This window comes from Equus quagga, chromosome 2 (genome assembly GCF_021613505.1).
Source record: "Equus quagga isolate Etosha38 chromosome 2, UCLA_HA_Equagga_1.0, whole genome shotgun sequence".
Taxonomy (NCBI): Eukaryota; Metazoa; Chordata; class Mammalia; order Perissodactyla; family Equidae; genus Equus; species Equus quagga.
The window spans coordinates 163,921,992-163,938,635 of record NC_060268.1 but is presented as its reverse complement, the minus strand read 5'-3'; the positions used below and the strand labels follow the sequence as shown (position 1 = coordinate 163,938,635).

The 16,644-nt window shown below is 38.3% G+C and overlaps 1 protein-coding gene across 7 annotated transcripts in view; it reads right to left on the bottom strand.

The window, feature by feature from the left end:
• Nucleotides 1–7,833: 7,833 nt before the first annotated feature.
• ADD3 (adducin 3) overlaps nucleotides 7,834–16,644 on the bottom strand; it is a 139,039-nt gene continuing 130,228 nt past the window's right edge. For 6 of the 7 annotated variants that reach the window (XM_046653688.1, XM_046653689.1, XM_046653687.1 and 3 more), the window contains 5 exons: nucleotides 15,924–16,043; nucleotides 15,370–15,456; nucleotides 12,448–12,571; nucleotides 10,706–10,801; nucleotides 7,834–10,081 (listed from right to left, as the gene is read on the bottom strand). In XM_046653688.1, coding sequence (XP_046509644.1) covers nucleotides 9,789–10,081; nucleotides 10,706–10,801; nucleotides 12,448–12,571; nucleotides 15,370–15,456; nucleotides 15,924–16,043 — 720 coding nt within the window. In that variant the 3' untranslated portion in view covers nucleotides 7,834–9,788. The remainder of the gene's footprint in view (nucleotides 10,082–10,705; nucleotides 10,802–12,447; nucleotides 12,572–15,369; nucleotides 15,457–15,923; nucleotides 16,044–16,644) is intronic. The other variant, XM_046653692.1, reaches the window with a different exon arrangement.

Genomic DNA, 16,644 nt, shown 5'->3' with positions numbered 1-16,644 from the left:
ACCTTGGGCAGCTTCTCTAAGCCTTAGTTTTCTCATCTCCAAATGGGGGATAATCGTATCTACCTTGGAGGTTTGTTGTATTAAATTAATGCATCCATTTAAGGCAGTTGGTGCTCACTAAATTCCAGCTGTTAGATTTTACCCACAGAGTTATACTGTGCCAACAACCTCTATCAATGACAGCAGGCTTTACCTAAATGATTGGTCAACATCCAATAGGCAACAAATGAATTAAAAAACCACGCTGCTGATCAGGATGTAGTAGCCATATCGCTGTTTGCTTTATTAGCTTAACTGCAGTAGAGTTTGCTAAGAAAAGACCAACATCCAGGCTTCTATCCCTTGTAAATCCCCCAAGTTGTCCTTGGGTTCCTAAGCAAAACCACACTGTGTGCTTGCACTGGAAGCCCCTCCCAGTCTGGATTAGTGAGCGCCAGTGGGACAGCCCAGGCAGTCCGCCTTGGGGTAAAGTCTTCCTCACCTGGAAGCCACTTTAGCCGAGAGAGACAGGTTGGGGAAGGCTTCTCTGACACTGCTGCCAGTTCTAATACCTGTATTCGGTGAATAACCCGGCACAACAGTAAGAAATAGACTTGGCGTCTGAATCCTGGATCTACCACCTACTAGGTGATATGAGACAAATTACCTAGCTTCTCTCTAAACCTCAGTTTCCCTTCAGTAGAGATAACCCTACAGTGCAGGATTGGGAATGAAATGAGATAATGTAATTCAAACGTGGTATAATGCCTACACGTGATAGGCACTTGATAAACTGTAGCAATTACTATTATTTGCGTTACAGATCAGACTACTGGCTCTAAGTAGAATTTTCACTCCAAGCCATTTCCTAACTTTCACATTTAAGATATATGAGAACAGCTTTTTGCTATGTACATATTATTAACACGTCATCAACATGAACAGTGTTGTCCATCACGAGCAACAAAAATGCAGAATCTTGGCAACAAAAATGAAGAATGTTTGGACAAGCATAGTAGGGGACAAAAGGATGAACAAGGCACAGTTCCCACACACCCAGAGCTCACAGTCCTGTAGGGGAGAGAGATACATAATCAATAATGTTAACTTAAGACAGGCTGTGATAAGTACGATCCTGAGGTGCTACTGGAGTTTGGTAAAAGAAGAAAGTCATTTTGATGAGAGAAACGTCCTCCATCAGTGGGCCAGGTGGAGGAAGATGCCTGGAGAGTGAGGAAGGAATCTGAGAGGGTGCAAGCCCTCTGCAGGTACGTAGGTTAGGGGAGGTGGGTGTAAAGATGTTCTGCTTGCCAGCGGGTAGGAAGGGGTGTTCTGCAGACAAGCTGGAGTAGAGGAATGAATGATTTGAACAGATGATGATGAGAGATCTGAGCTCTTACAGGTGAGGACCTAAGGAGGCCATTCTTTCTAGTAGCAGGCTGGAGGAGTAAACTGAGAGGTCATTACTTGGGCAAGTGTGGAAAGACAAATCAGAGAGGCCTTCTGACTCAGTGGCAAAAAGCTATTACTACAACCAGAGGATTATGGCGGATGTGCCATGTAGAATGACAGCTGTTTTGCTAGTCTAAAATCATAGCCTCATTTGTTCCAGGAGGAGGAAACACTTTGATTCTCTCCTACCCAATTAGTCCGCTTGAGGGGCATCTTATAGTGGTTCCCAGTAGGGAGGCCAGAGTCATCACTAGAGCTAATTTTTCTACGGTGAAACTGTGCCTTCAGACAGGGAAAATCAGTTTGCCAGGAACCTATGGCCCTCTTCACAGCTAGCGTTTGGTAGCGCTTGGCCCTTGTCTGTTGGTCATTGCTAGGTTCTGGTGTGAAATATTAATAACCCATTCCTGCTGCCCCGTAGCACTCTTCCATGGCTGAGTCTGTCGTCACATGGGACTGCTTCCGTTGTGAAAGTCAGGGCAGGCCCCTTCCCCTGTCCCTGCAGCACTCCTCTTCCCCAACAGCTGGGGCCATTTGCCCCTTCGCGTGGCTGTGGTCTTCAGGACTAGTCCTGCTGAGGTAGCTCTAGCTTCAGGCTCTGAGACTCACTCAGCATCAAGCCATGCCTGTCTCCAGGCCAATCATGACCTTGTGTCTTGGCTCTGAGCACTGCCTTGCTTGGGGATTCTGAGCGGTATCATGTACCTCAGCTCTGATAACAGGATCCCCATCTGTCAATTCTCCTTTCATCTGAGTTCCTGTCCTGAAGAACTGCTAACTACATTCAGGCCCTTTAAGCCTGAGGTCCTGCCTTGATCTTGCCATTGCCCCACAGGAAGTAGAGGAAGTGCTGCTCTTGAAGCCTGGCCTGTGGCTGGGGTTCCTACACATGCGTTGAGCCTTTTGCAGTCCTGCTTTCCTGCTCCGGGTTCCCGATGGGGACTTAGACTTGCCTGACACAGACCACTTTACCAGATTGTGCTTTTGGTGGATTGCCACGTCCTCCAGATTCCACGTTTCACCTGCTGGGCTGGACTTCCTACTAGCTGCTTCAGTTCAAGCTGTTCTCCTAACGCCTGACTTTGCTCAGTGAGTGGGTAGAATTCCAGAGCTTGCCCCACCCAGTCTGCCCTGTTCCTCTGCAGCTAATTGAGCCATGCTCAGCGTGACTTTAGGAAGTAGATGCGCACGTACTCTTGCTCAATATTAACCTCATATTAAAGGTCAAAATGGAGACACGAGACTATACCTATATCAAAATCATTTCATATACATGGTTCTAAAATATAAAACTATTTAAAAGATACTTAAAAAACAAGACATCTCAATTTCCACCCAACATATTTTTTTTTCTGCTTTATCTCCCCAACCCCCTCCCCCGTACACAGTTGTATATCTTAGTTGCATGTCCTTTTAGTTGTGGGACGTGGGACGCCGTCTCAACGTGGCCTGACGAGCGGTGCCATGTCCGTGCCCAGGATCCGAACCCTGGGCCTCCACAGCAGAGCACGCGAATTTAACCACTCGGCCACGGAGCCGGCCCCCCAACATATTTTCAAAGGCTGAACACACCCAAACATCCAGGTGCAGTGGGAACCTCACCCCTCCCCGGGTGAGTAGATAATATTTGGAATGCATTTTTGGTTGTCTTAATAGCCTCAAATGACCTTTCTTTCAGCTGAAACAATTGAAGCCAACACTTCCAAAACAGAAATCAGGTAGGAAGTAATGTTTAACCTTACCCTGTTAGTCCAGTAAACAACTTTGGAAGAGTGTGCCCGTGTCTGCCAACAAGTTGGCTGTATCTACACGTTCTCTCATAAAACTGAGGAGGTCATTTATTCTGAAGTCAAAGTCTATCAAACCAGTCAGCGGTGAAACCCAGCCCCTCAAGCATTACTCAACAGGAAAGAGGGGAGTGAACATGGAGTGAACAACGACTTCCTCCATAGCTCCTGCTCAATAAGAAGCTTCTGAAGCTATTGCTTTTGGAAAAAACAAGTTTCGATCCTGTTTATGAAAGAAAATGCCCTTAGGTGAGAACAGACCCTCGTCTGGCATATCACTGAAAAGTGTCTAGCAGCAGTGCAGCTCCAAGTCCCGCTGGGACTCTCATTACCAACTTTTTTTTTTTAACCCCCAAAAGATCATTTAAGTCAAGAGCATCAGTGGGAAGTCCACAGATGAGTGTACCTCTTAACTCATCCATTTTATTTCCATCCCCATCTGCTAAGACATTACTGCTTTGGGAAACCCAAGTTTTCTCTTGAAAAATCTCAAGTCTCAATACCAACCTGATCCTGTTTGGTCTAAGAAGTCCACCTAATCAACACTCAAAATTGGTCGTTTCATAGGGCCCATATATTTATTGGCTTTTTAAGGGGCAGTCTAATATAAGTGGACAATGAAGAAAAATCTTGTCTACAAGCTTTTGTACTATTGATTTTTATTTGCTATTTCAAAAGCACATTTAAACAATTTTAGAATTTCTTAGAAATTTAATATTCTTCAGTGTACATCCAAATTAGATTAATAAAATCAATGCTATTGATTTTAAAGTATGAAGTTTAGCAAGGAACTAGCATTTTGTTTAGTGATAGGAATTACCTGAGACTGAAAATGAGGTTTTTTTTTGGCCATAAAAAGGAAGATCACGGCTGGCCCTGGAGAATGACAAAACCTAAAGTAGTTCGCGTAGGAATAAAATAAAAGCTAGCTTAATCAACAACCTTCATCATTGCTTCAGTATCAAGACTTACCCAATCAGAAATTATATAGGCCTTAACGGGCTATATAGTTTATATAGCCCCTTATAGGGGGCTGGCCTGGTGGTGCAGCGGTTAAGTTCATGTGCTCCACATGGGTGGCCTGGGGGTCACAGGTTCAGATTGTAGGTGTGGACCTACACACCGCTCATCAAGCCATGCTGTGGCAGCGCCCCATATACAAAGTAGAGGAAGAATGGCACGGATGTTAGCTCAGGGACCATCTTTCTCACCAAAAACCAAATAAATAAATAAATAAAATTGTGGGCTGGATATATATCCATCTATCTTTCTGCTAGATAAAACATATAACATTTTTCGCTATGGAAGGAATATCAAAAGGCATCAGTTTGTCATTTAAAGTATAAACATTTAAAATATTATAGGTTGTAGGAGTAAAGAAATCAGCATCTGGATTGAGAGAATACATAAAAGACTCTCACAGAGCATCTAACAGACTTGAAATTTTAGGAAAAACAGTTCTTGATAAATAATATTCACGCTTGGCTCTGTAATATGTTTCTAACTATTCCCCAAATAAAGCTCTAAACATTAATTTGCAGAAAACTTTAGGAAACTGTGTCTTTATCTATTTCTAGGTTACGATCCGATGGGCTTCCAAGGGAGACCGTGGTGCAGCAGACAGCATGAGACGCAGACTGGAAGGCCTTCGCTGGAGTCCTGGCTCAGCCCTCTCCCAGCCGTATTATGTTAGGCAAGCACAACTTCTCTGGAGGACTGATTCTTCGTAAGTCAGAACAAGATAACTAAGCTCTAAGGAATGAACCAAGTAATTTGGTATCTATAAACTTCCCTCAAGCTTAAACTGCATCTAGCAAAGCGTAATCAGAATAAAGTTCTAAATCCAAGCTCGAAGATATTTTGAAGGAAGTTCCCTCAACTAAAACTAAATTTAGACCCACGATTGCCCCCTAATGGTCATCTCTTAGAAAGGAAATCCCTCTGAAAACTACCGAATTTGCAAATTCAGTTTTTTTCTATCAAAAGTTCCTCAAAAGGCTTATCTCCAGCACGTACACCAGATTCTTCTCCAAGCAAGATCATCTCCAGGTATATTCATTTAAATAAAGTTGCAAGTAGACGTGGTACATTTCTTATCTTTAAAACTATTTCTATAACTAGATTAAGTGGTCTTTTCAGGTTTTTAAAACGCTATTTTCCTTAGATTGTGTCTCCCTGCCCCCAATATTGGAAATCAAAAAGAAAAAAAGGGAGGCCAGCCTGGTGGTACAGTGGTTAAGTTCACACGCTCCGCTTCAGCAGCCTGGGGTTCACTGGTTCAGATCCCAGGCACGTCAAGCCATGCTGTGGCAGGCGTCCCACACACAAAGGAGAGGAAGATGGGCACGGATGTTAGCTCAGGGTAATCTTCCTCAGGAAAAAAAAAAAAAAAAGAGGGAAGGATAAAGGGCTTCTATCCAAGTCTTTTTTGCATCTTAAGCAAAGGTACAGATACCTTTTCCAGGTGTCATGGTGAAGATTCAAGAGCCGGTTCTTTATTCTAAAGGATGGTACCAACACAGATTTTTCCCACTCTCCAGGTTTCATTAATTTTTCATTCTTGGCATGATGTGTTGAGAAAAAAAAAAGTCTTCCAAATAAAAATTAATCTTTTATCCCAAATCTATATTCCATCTTATATCAAAACATGAATTCACCATGGCTGGGTTTATACTCCAAACTAAGGAAACTCTCTCTGAAAAAAACCCACAGAAACGTACACCAGAACCACATAGGGCCTGGGACACAGATGGCACCAGTCATTTTAGAAATCAGAATCTCTATGGCTAAACTACCAGCACCTCTTTTTTTGTTTTCCACAAGCTTTAGTCTCATTATCTACAAAATGTGAATAACATCACCTACTTTGTTGGGATGTTGGGAAGGCCAAATGAGGTAATATACGAAAAGCACTTAGCATAATCTTTGATACACAGAAGGCATCAAATAGGCATTAGAGTCACTGCTGTTGGTTGTTTTGTTTTGTTTTTGTTTTTTAAAGATTAGCACCTGAGCTAACATCTGTCGCCAATTTTTCTTCTTCTTCTCCCCAAAGCCCTCCAGTACATAGTTGTATATTCTAGTTGTGAGTGCCTCTGGTTGTGCCATGTGGGATGCTGCCTCCGCATGGCCTGACTAGCGGTGCCATGTCCACACCCAGGATCTGAACCAGCAAAACCCTGTGCTGTGGAAGCAGAGTGCACACACTTAACCACTCAGCCCGGGGCGGCCCCCTGTGGGTGGTTTTATATTGGTGAAATGGGACCTGCTAAGACGACAGAGTTGAGAACAGTGTAGTGAGGAGAATGATAAGCAACAAAGGAAATGTCCTCTCTTCCAAGTTCTGAGTATTTCACAATACACATGGTGGTGCCTCCAGACTAAGAAAAGGGAAGCTAAGCGCAAGGACTAGCAACACACCCGACTGGTAGGTCTATTCCACCCTCTAGTGGCCACAAAGAACAGAGTTCTTTCTAAAATCCTGGTTTAGCCAAGACTGCAACTTGGATGTGTATATATCACCTTTCAGTTTCAAAAATAACTAGCTTGCCTTTATGTGTTTTCTGCCTATACCAAAAAAAGAGCTAATGTTAAGAGAAACCAATGTGGTCACAATTTGATCCATTTGCTGAATGAAAATACTGATCAATATAAGGAAAGGCATAGGCAACCCTACCTTTCACGCTATATCAATTCTCAAGTGAGGACTGAGGTTTATATAATCGTCTTTGTTGCTTTATGGAAGGGAATTCTGAAATAAGCATCTTTCTAAAACAGCAATTTTTCACCACAGGGTTATTTACAAGTCAAGGTAATAATTAAATATGCCCAAGACTATGAATCTATTCTTCTCTGCCCAAACCCTTCATTTTTATAATGGGTAATTATAGCAAAAACTTCAATTAACCAGAACCCTCAATTAACATGATTTCCCCTCTTGCACTCTATTTTTAGGACAAAGTGGAAAAAAAATCACAAGAAACCATTTATATGAGGGATTTAGTTTTAAAATCTTCTAGAATGGATTATGCTAAGTAGAAAAAAACCCAGAATAAAATTACATTCATACCATGATAGCCAATATATAGGAAATATATATATAACTGAACAAGAGCTGGAAGAGGATAAAATTTTTTTGAATGTTAATGCGGTGGAATTGTAACATATTTTCTATTCTTTTTGCTACTTTGTTTAGTGTTACCTTGTTACATAAATAAAAATCAGAGAGAAGGGTAATGTATCAACTCAGGACACATTCTGCAACACTTTCTCTTCTACATCCATAGATCTGAACAGCAGAATAGAGATGAGAATCAGAATCCTAAGTCTTTCAAACATTTTTAGATCTCAGAGATATAGTAAGGTCACTATACCTATTCGAGACAAAAAGTAGGTCACTTGGGGAATATTTCTTCAATATGAGCTGAAACAAGAAGGGTTTTATATAGCACATTTTCAACTAATTTGAAAATAAATTTATCAGGACATCCCTTATTCAGAAGCATCCATCTTTACTCAACTGCAGTATACCCCTAAAGTATAAAACTCAATGGTATACAAAGTAATTCAGGCTAAGTAACCATCCTTGAATGGAAAGCTCATGATACCAAATCCATCTATTTAAAATACTGTTTATTTGTGATTTAACATTAATTAGCATTACATCTAAGAGCAATATCAGATAACATTTATACATTTTCCACAGGACACAGAGGTTCATTGGCTCATTCTTTATGCCAAAGCAAGTAAATAGAGGCATTAGCAAAAGGTGCAAATAGTTCACTGTTGCGTTTAAAAAATATTTATGCACATTGCATTCATTTAAGATATATATATTTTTAAAAAGTTATGGAAAAGCATAGTTCACAGGTTACTGTTTCTACATACGTTGTAACACAACATAAATGATGTAGAACATAAAAAAATCCTCACATACAGAATTAAGCAACTGAGAGTTTCCACTAAGAGATTAAAACACTGATTCCAGTAGTTAGTGAGATCTAGAATGAAATTTCCAGGCTCTGTTTCAACTTGGCATCATCATACACATACGCCAAACAGAACCAGCCCCAGAATACACTGTAATCAATGTAATTGTTTACATGCCAACTCACCCTCCAGATACACTTTGGATTATTTTTACCCACTGACCATTAGATCGTTGATTTTACATTGACTTGTGACATCACTTGGGTGAAGGGAGGGAAAAAACTATGTTAAGCCTAGGTTTAAATTTGTATTTACATTAGATAGAAAGTTAACTGAAAAGATAAGAAAAATTTGTAAAAATCAAGAAGTGGTAGTCTTCTCACTGGGGGGATTAGACACACTGATTTCCTCTAGTGCTGCCTTCTAAAGATGCGTAAAAGGATGTGACCCCTTTAAAACTCAGATATCAACCAAGAAATATGATTTGACAGAGAAGCAGAATTTTAGAAATTTGTGACATTGAATACATTATTCTTTAAATCCTATTGTGACTATGAGTCACTATCAAACTAGGATTCTTCTTTTCACGATACCCCTTTTGTTCCCTTCACTTTTCCCTTCCCCTCTCATTCTTTTCCTTTTCATATGGTTACCACATGAGAGCTTCTTCATTCATTAACAATACTAAGAGAAAAAGACATTATAAGGTTCAAATATGAATCTAGTTATACCTTTAAATGCTCTAATCCCCCTTTGATACCACATTCTTGGATTCTTGAGTTATACGTAAGTAGACTTAGTACCAAGCGGCCTCATATATGCTCTACTGTTAAATGATTGGCTAATATGCTTATGAGACTTTTTTTATACTGAATGGTATACAAACATCTCAACATACAAAAATCATTTTTGCCAGAGTTAAACTAAATAACCCATGTTATGTGTACAAAATCCCCTTTGTTGAAAAATAAGGGGCTTTCTAAACTAATAAAAAAGGAAGTTTTCAAAAATTATAGTTTACTAAAATGATCTTTTTTGGCAAACAAAGTTACTTCAGGTGAGGAAATTTTATACTATGAATAAAATTCCAAACAAATTTTTTCTTAAATTTTTTAAAAAAATTATGTGCCAGTGTATACTAATGCTGTAGATTCTTATCTTAGAAGCTTTTAAAGCATTCTGGTAATGCCCATTGAAACAATGGGAACCCAAAAGGTATAGTCAATAATCATGATAAAAAATTATAATCTGATCACCAAGTGAAGCAGGTGTTGAGAAATAATTCTCTCGCTGGTTCACTGGTAATTTCTTTCCAACAGATATTATGGAGAAGGCCTGAAGTAATTCAGACAGAGATCTGTTTGTGGTGAATTATAATAACACTTCATGAGGGCAGAGCTAATTAAAACTAACAATTGTTCAAAGATTCAAAGATTTTTTTGAACATATAAAATGAGAGATGAATTTGAATTTCTTTCATAATATGTTTTTCTTTTAGTAAGATCTCTTTCCAGTTCTTAAAGTCCAGTTTGCTACATACCCCCACTCTGATCTACCACTGCATATTAATGATCAACTTAAATGTGATATTTAAATGTGCAATGTCACATTGGAATAATAATAATTATAAAAAGACTTTATTTAGGCTTCAACTTTCTCCTTTTTTTTGTTCTTTTTCAGAAAAGAAGGAGTGCGGAATTTCTTCTTTTTCTTCGATGGTGATTTTGAAGGCGAACCTTCAGGTGACAGGACTTCTTCAATTTTTTCTGGAGACTTAATGGTAATCTCGATGTTTTCTATGGTCGTGCTTGTAGTTAATCTACTCACTCGTTTAGCAAGCTCATCTTCAACATCATGCATATCATCCTTGCCATTTACTACCATGACAGGCACTTCCATGGAGATGAAACTCTTGGAAAATAGCTCATGGTTTTCTACAAAAAGGGAGGGTGTTTTTTTTTATTATTTTATATAGTTAATATCGTTACTTTATTTTACAAAACTGAAATGTTTTAGCAATGTACTAAGGCATTACTTTAATTCCAATCAAGATAGATCATTATTTTAATAGACCATGGATCTATTAGCATGAAGCTAATTTTCTTAAATGGTGTAAAGTGGAAGGGGACAAAGTTGTTAGACCACAGAATCAAGGCTAGATAAGTCCAGTTTAATGACTTGACAGTTTCATTGTAAATCAAGTCAGTATAAATGAGGAAGACAACATATATTTTTCTTTATTTTTGGGGTCATTTGGCAATCAAAATTGAAAAAGATTCCATGCTTCTGATTGAAAGGCATATGACAAACCAATTTTAATTTCACAAATTCTTAAGAACTATGGGTTGCCAATATCCAGATTAAGATAAGTCAGTATAAACACTGAACAAAAGTAGCACTCTATTTAATAAAAAATATAAAATTATTAAGAGCTTTAAGTAAAATCCATGGCCAACTTACTGCAATCAGGTGTTCAATTTCCTTACATGAAACAACTGACAGAGGGACAGACTCTGAAGACTAACTCAGTGACTGCTAGGGGAAATTACATTGAATACCTTCTAATTTTTCAGGGATATTTTGCGGTGACTGAGTTTGAGACTGAATTTGTGAAATAGATGAAGCGTCATCTGAGAGTAATTCCTGCTCAGCATCTGTTGGATAAGAGTTTAGTTAAAAGCCATGCAAAACAAAGAAGCATAAGATTTCAGGGAGGTTAGCGCATACATCAAATACCTGCACACACAGAGATGATAAACTCTTCAGCAGTGAGCTGAGCATGCTAACAGTTATCCCATATATCAATAATTATGCACTAAGAGGAGGTTAATATGTTAAAATTCGGGCGGCGAATAGCAATTTTACATACATACTTACTAAGGAAGCATAGCTACTGGCAGCCCAGGCAAATAATATGTGTGCATTTAGCTTTTGCTAGAGAGTTAGAAAACCAAAATATATTGAGCAGCCAGATGAAAAGAATTATGAAGCCTCACCAATGATGCTACATTAATGAGGCAGAATGCTTCACTGAATTTTTGAACAATATCCAATTAGTGATTCCTGTCAGAGCAATATTAGCGAGCTAATTCAGAAGGTCATAATGAATGTGAAACTATTTATAAAGTTATATATAAAAGGTGATGGTTCTAGAGTGCAATATTTGTTACCTGGCATCTTTAGGCTTTCAAAAAATGAGAGATTAAAGAGGGACATTTTACAAAATACAGAAACAGAGGAAGTTTCCAACCTTATGTTAGAATAAACAAATTCAATAATACCACTTAGAACATTTAGTGTAATTACATTAATGAGTCAGGATGACTCCCTTTTGTGACAGAGGCACTAACACACTGATAAAAACTGTTCCCTGGATGACCAGGATGTCATTAGTTTTTCCTACATGATATCTAATATAAACAAAAATTCTTTAACTATTGGTTCTGTTCTGCACTGTGTAAAAAATTTCAACTGTATTTTATGGATGCTCTAAAGCAGAGGCTCTTACCCTCTTTTGGCGTCACAGACTTCTTGTCCCTCATGCTGAACCTCCTCCCCCCACATGTATATCAGATAAAATAAAGCATATATTTTTCAGATGGCTCCTGGACTGTCTGAAGCTTATCCAAAACCCAAGACTGAGAACTCCTACTATAGAGAATCGCTTATTCTTGAGAAAAAGGGAGCTAGTATTCAATCAGCTAAAGTATTTTCATTAACAATTCTTAAATATAATCCTTACTTAGGGTTCTGAAGTCAGAAAAACTCAGCCTCACTAGACTGCCCATAAGGTTACAGAAAGTCACATCAAAATTCTAGCACTTTGCTTTATGTTTTGATTTTGAAACTACACTTTTGGCACCTTGAAATACCTAGCAATGAGAGAGATTTTACAAGGCATTAAAGTCACATACTTGTGAATCTATAATTATGTCAATGTAAAGAGTTTTTAAAAAGCCACCTACTCTGATATTTTTAAATCTATTAATGTATCTACGTTTACTTTGGCTGGTAATTCTTTATTCATCTGGGGATTTCACTTGACTACACAAGACTTTTTGCTAGCAATCAGATTGCTTTCTGAGGAAAACAGTTTTCTCTACAGGTTGACATACACAGTCTGTGGTAGCTCTTTGCATTTCAGCCCACATATATATGCAATAAGGGCTGGGAAAGATGACACAGAACAATCGATTGTAAAAGGAACTTTTTAAAACAACATTGACTGCTTTCTATCTAACTCAAGGTGCTCCGCTGTTAGCAGTATGGTTAAACTAGACTTAATCTAAAATGAACTAACCTTCCAGGCCTTGCTGTTTACGTTCGATTGTCTTCTTATACTCTTCAAGTTCTCCTTCTGTGAGATGACTGAAGGGGTTGGGAGGAGCTGGTGGGGCTTGATCGTCATCTTCAAACTGCATGGTCTTACAAAGAAAAACATCAACTCATTACCAAGAGCTTTACTTATATCTATGTATTTGTTTATATATATATACACAGAACTTCATACATTCACACATACATAAATGTATATATGATGTTTGTGACACCCCACCTCACAATAATCGTAAGAAATGATAAAGCAACATGCTTTAAAATACTAATGATCCAATGGGCTAAAATTGCCAGGGATGTTTCCTCAATATGCCTTTATAGGTCAATTTTAATAACTCTTTTTAAAAAAAAACAAAACTAAGCCAAGTTCTAATAACCTTCACATAACTTAGAAATATCTTAAAAAACAAGAAATCCTCCATTTCAAAAAGCCTTTGTAAAAAATACTTAGAAAAATGAAATTGTACCAAAAGAATTTCTTTAAATTTGCCATGAAAATAAACTTGTAGCTATTTGTTCTAGGAAAGGGATTAATGAGACTTTCAGTTAAACCTGGCAGATTGAATTTATGCATTTTTTTAATCCCTCCCAAAACCCCACTAAAATGACAATAAAGGAAGAGCAAAAAAATGATATAAACTTTTAAGGACAAAGAACGGGAGAAGAGACAACAGAGGATGAGAAATGTTAACACATTTTTGGAAGATGGAAAGTGGGTGAAAGAGTGGGTAGCAGAGCTCAAGGAAGGCTACAAACGAGAACCATGCTCACTTGCCCCGTAGAGTCTGGTAAGGCTCAGAAACCAGAGGCATCAGGGAAGGTGGGGTAAAGAAAAGCTGAAAAGGGGGGACATGTCAAAAGTCTGAATAAGAAACATAAATTCTAAGGTCCCCTTTTCTATTCCACACAGCCAGGCATTTACTTCTCTCCCATCTCTGCAGAAGATCAGAGGCTTATTATTCAGAACTGATCAGGGGCATAAAACACAGCTGAGGGCTCTCAGAACGATGGTGGGAGACTGGCAGGAGAATGGAGAACTCTCCAGATAAATGAAATGGCCCCAGATGAAAACTACAGATACTAACATTTGGGGATTCCCCAGAGAAACAACCTGGTCCACATCCAATCATCCTACAGTGAAACTCACCTACTCGGAACCTCTGCACACACCCAGAGCTTCTGACTAGCTTTCAGCATCTCATTCTTAAATACATAACAGACTACTATGGATTACCAGACACTTGAGAAAAGCTTCCAACATGGAAGAGAGGGACCAGAATAAACAAGAAAAAGGGAACTCAGAAGAAACAAACATAATAAAGGCAGCTGAAGAAAATTAAAATTGATTCCCTTAGAGCAATAATAGAAAATACTGTACCCATGAAAGACCAAGATGTTATTTAAACAAAAAAGGGGAACATTCAGGGAATAAGAGGTCTTAAAAATTAAAAAAAATCAAAATAGAAAATTAAATAGAAGGGTTAGAAAATAAAGTCAAGCAAATCTCCCAGAAAGTATGATAAAGAGACAGAGATGGAAAGTAGGAAAGAAATAATCAGAGGCTCAAAGAGGTCCAACTAACAGTGTATCCTGACAGAAAAAGAAATTGGAGGGGAAAAGCTATTGAGGAAAAACTTAAAAAAATTCCCAGAACTGAAGGATATGACTTTGTACACTGAAAAGGGTTATCAAATGCTACGAACAAAGACTAACAAGAAATCTACTACAAAGCATAGCATCGTAACATTTCAGAATGGCACGGACGTAGAAAAGGTCTAAAAGAAAAAAAAAAAGGTCCTATACAGGGGTACATGGATCACAATGCTCTCCTACTTCTCAACATGGAGCAATGATTTTCATTTTGGGGGAAAACTATTTCTAAACTAATATTCTATGTCCATTATATGCACATCTGAAGATAGAATACAGGATTTCATACTTCCACCTCCTATGTATCCTTTCTCAGAAAGCTATTAGACGATGTGCTCAGTGATACAGGGAATAAATCAAGAGGGTAGAAGTTACACAATGCAGGAAACGGGACATTACACAGGAGAGAAACACAGGAATCCTCAGGATGAGCCTGGGTAGCTGGCCTGAAGAGCAACTGGTCCAGATGTGGACCGGAATGACAGAGGGCTAGAACTGAGAGATTACCTGTTACCTTTGATCCTATGGAAAATAATAGTAAGAGGGACTTTATAATTCTGTTGAAAAGTTTGGGAAGAACTAAGCCAATAAGAAAAGGAGGAAAATTCTTAACTCCAGGGGGAGGCAAGTTGTATAAGAAAGGAAATGTAATCCTGGGATACTATCTGGCGCAGCAGTAAACGTTTAATAATATAAACACTGAAAGCTGATTCAACAAAAAAAAATTGTGATATAACCTTATTGGGGGAATGAAAAAGTGTTGTGTAAACAGTCTAAATCCTCATCTTCCATAAAAGAAGTCACTACTGTCTTTCATTAATTCTAAGATGCACTTTTCCCCCCACATTTTCCCATCTCTGAAATTAGGACTCATCTAATAATTGATGGCTTCCTGCAATTATAATTGTTAGGGTTTTTTCTCTTTTAGTGATACATAAAATAATGGTACTTCTTACAATCGATGACACAGATTTGATGAAATACAGCTGAGGTCTAAAATCAGTAAACCAAGGAAAAGCAGAATGAAGATGCTCTTTAGAAACATGAAGGTAAATGCTAGAAGAAGGTCCTTGCCCCTGGAAACTGGGAATTGAAGGTGACATGTTAAGTCTTGTGGATTATTTGACTTTTTAACTTGTGCTTATATTAACTTCAGTAAAAATAAGAAGTATCTTTAAAAAGCAAAGAAATTAATGTGGTAGATCAACAACAAAATCATATTGCTTCATGGACTTACAGAAGGAGGCTTATCCACAACAATTCCAGCAAGCAACTGAGATTGTGGTCCTGCTGTTTTCAAGTCATATCGGTTTTGTTCTCGAATCTGAATTGAAAAACAACAACATGTTCTTGGGGGCATCTATGCAGATGACCTTTACTTTCTCTTTTCCTAAAGGCGTGCTATTTGACCAGCCCAGAATAAGGGCCTCTCTAATTCCCACCTCCATGCAGCCCTCTTTTACCACCCTAACAACTCACACTAATCTCCTCCACGCTTATTCACATGTGATTTGCCACCGTCTTACATTGTTAGAGAACCACATTTTTCACTAATACCGGGGATCTTAACAGCAGAAATATGTTTAGCACTTCTTCCCCATGGAGCCTGCTCACCCGTGACTAGCACAGAGCTGGAGGTATTCAATACAAGCTAAAATTATACTGAATTGAATGTCAAATTCTTCTGTATTCAAACCTCTAAGCTTGGTATTAATCAGATTCAATCATTAGTGATTTAAACATAAAACAGCATAATATTGCCTCCCCTGGCCACAGAACACCCCGTCTTACCTTATTTCTCTTTTCCAGTACCTCATTCGGGTTTGTGTTTAAAGGAACAAACTGATTTGGATCTTCAATTTTGATAGGTGTTCCACTACTAACTTTAGAAGAATCTTCTGCTTTCATCCACTAAAGAATCAAAAATTTTCTAGAATGAAGCTTTGTGTTAAGGACATATGGAAGGTTCTTGACAACTGTTTACTGACTTAAGGAGGGGGATAACTGCCAGTATTTTAAAGAATTCACTATGCAGTATTCGTCAATTAGTGTGTATCCCATACTAGTTAGAAAAAGGCTCACAATCAGCAATCACTTAAAAGAAAACCCACAAATGTCATTACTATTCACATGAATACTCAGTTATACTGCTATTTAAATTCTCTCCTTTTGGCACTTTTAAATATGATGCTGAAAATAATTCAAGCATAGACGTAGAGTTTGATCTCACACTAACTCACATTCAGAGCTGTTGCTTGCACTGAAGTTTCACCAACTGAAGATGGCTAAAAAGTCACCAAAAAGGACTCAAGGAATCTCTTAAGATTTAGTTTTCCAGACTTCATTTTTTATTTTTGGCTGACAGAAAAGGCCAAGCCCCTGACCAGCATTTTTCAAAGGGGATAATCTGGTAGTAGTCTATAGTATAACAGAAATACAGAGTTGGAAGAGCCTTATATAATTCTTCTTATCTACCCCACACTATATCCCTTAAAGAAGGCTAATATTCATT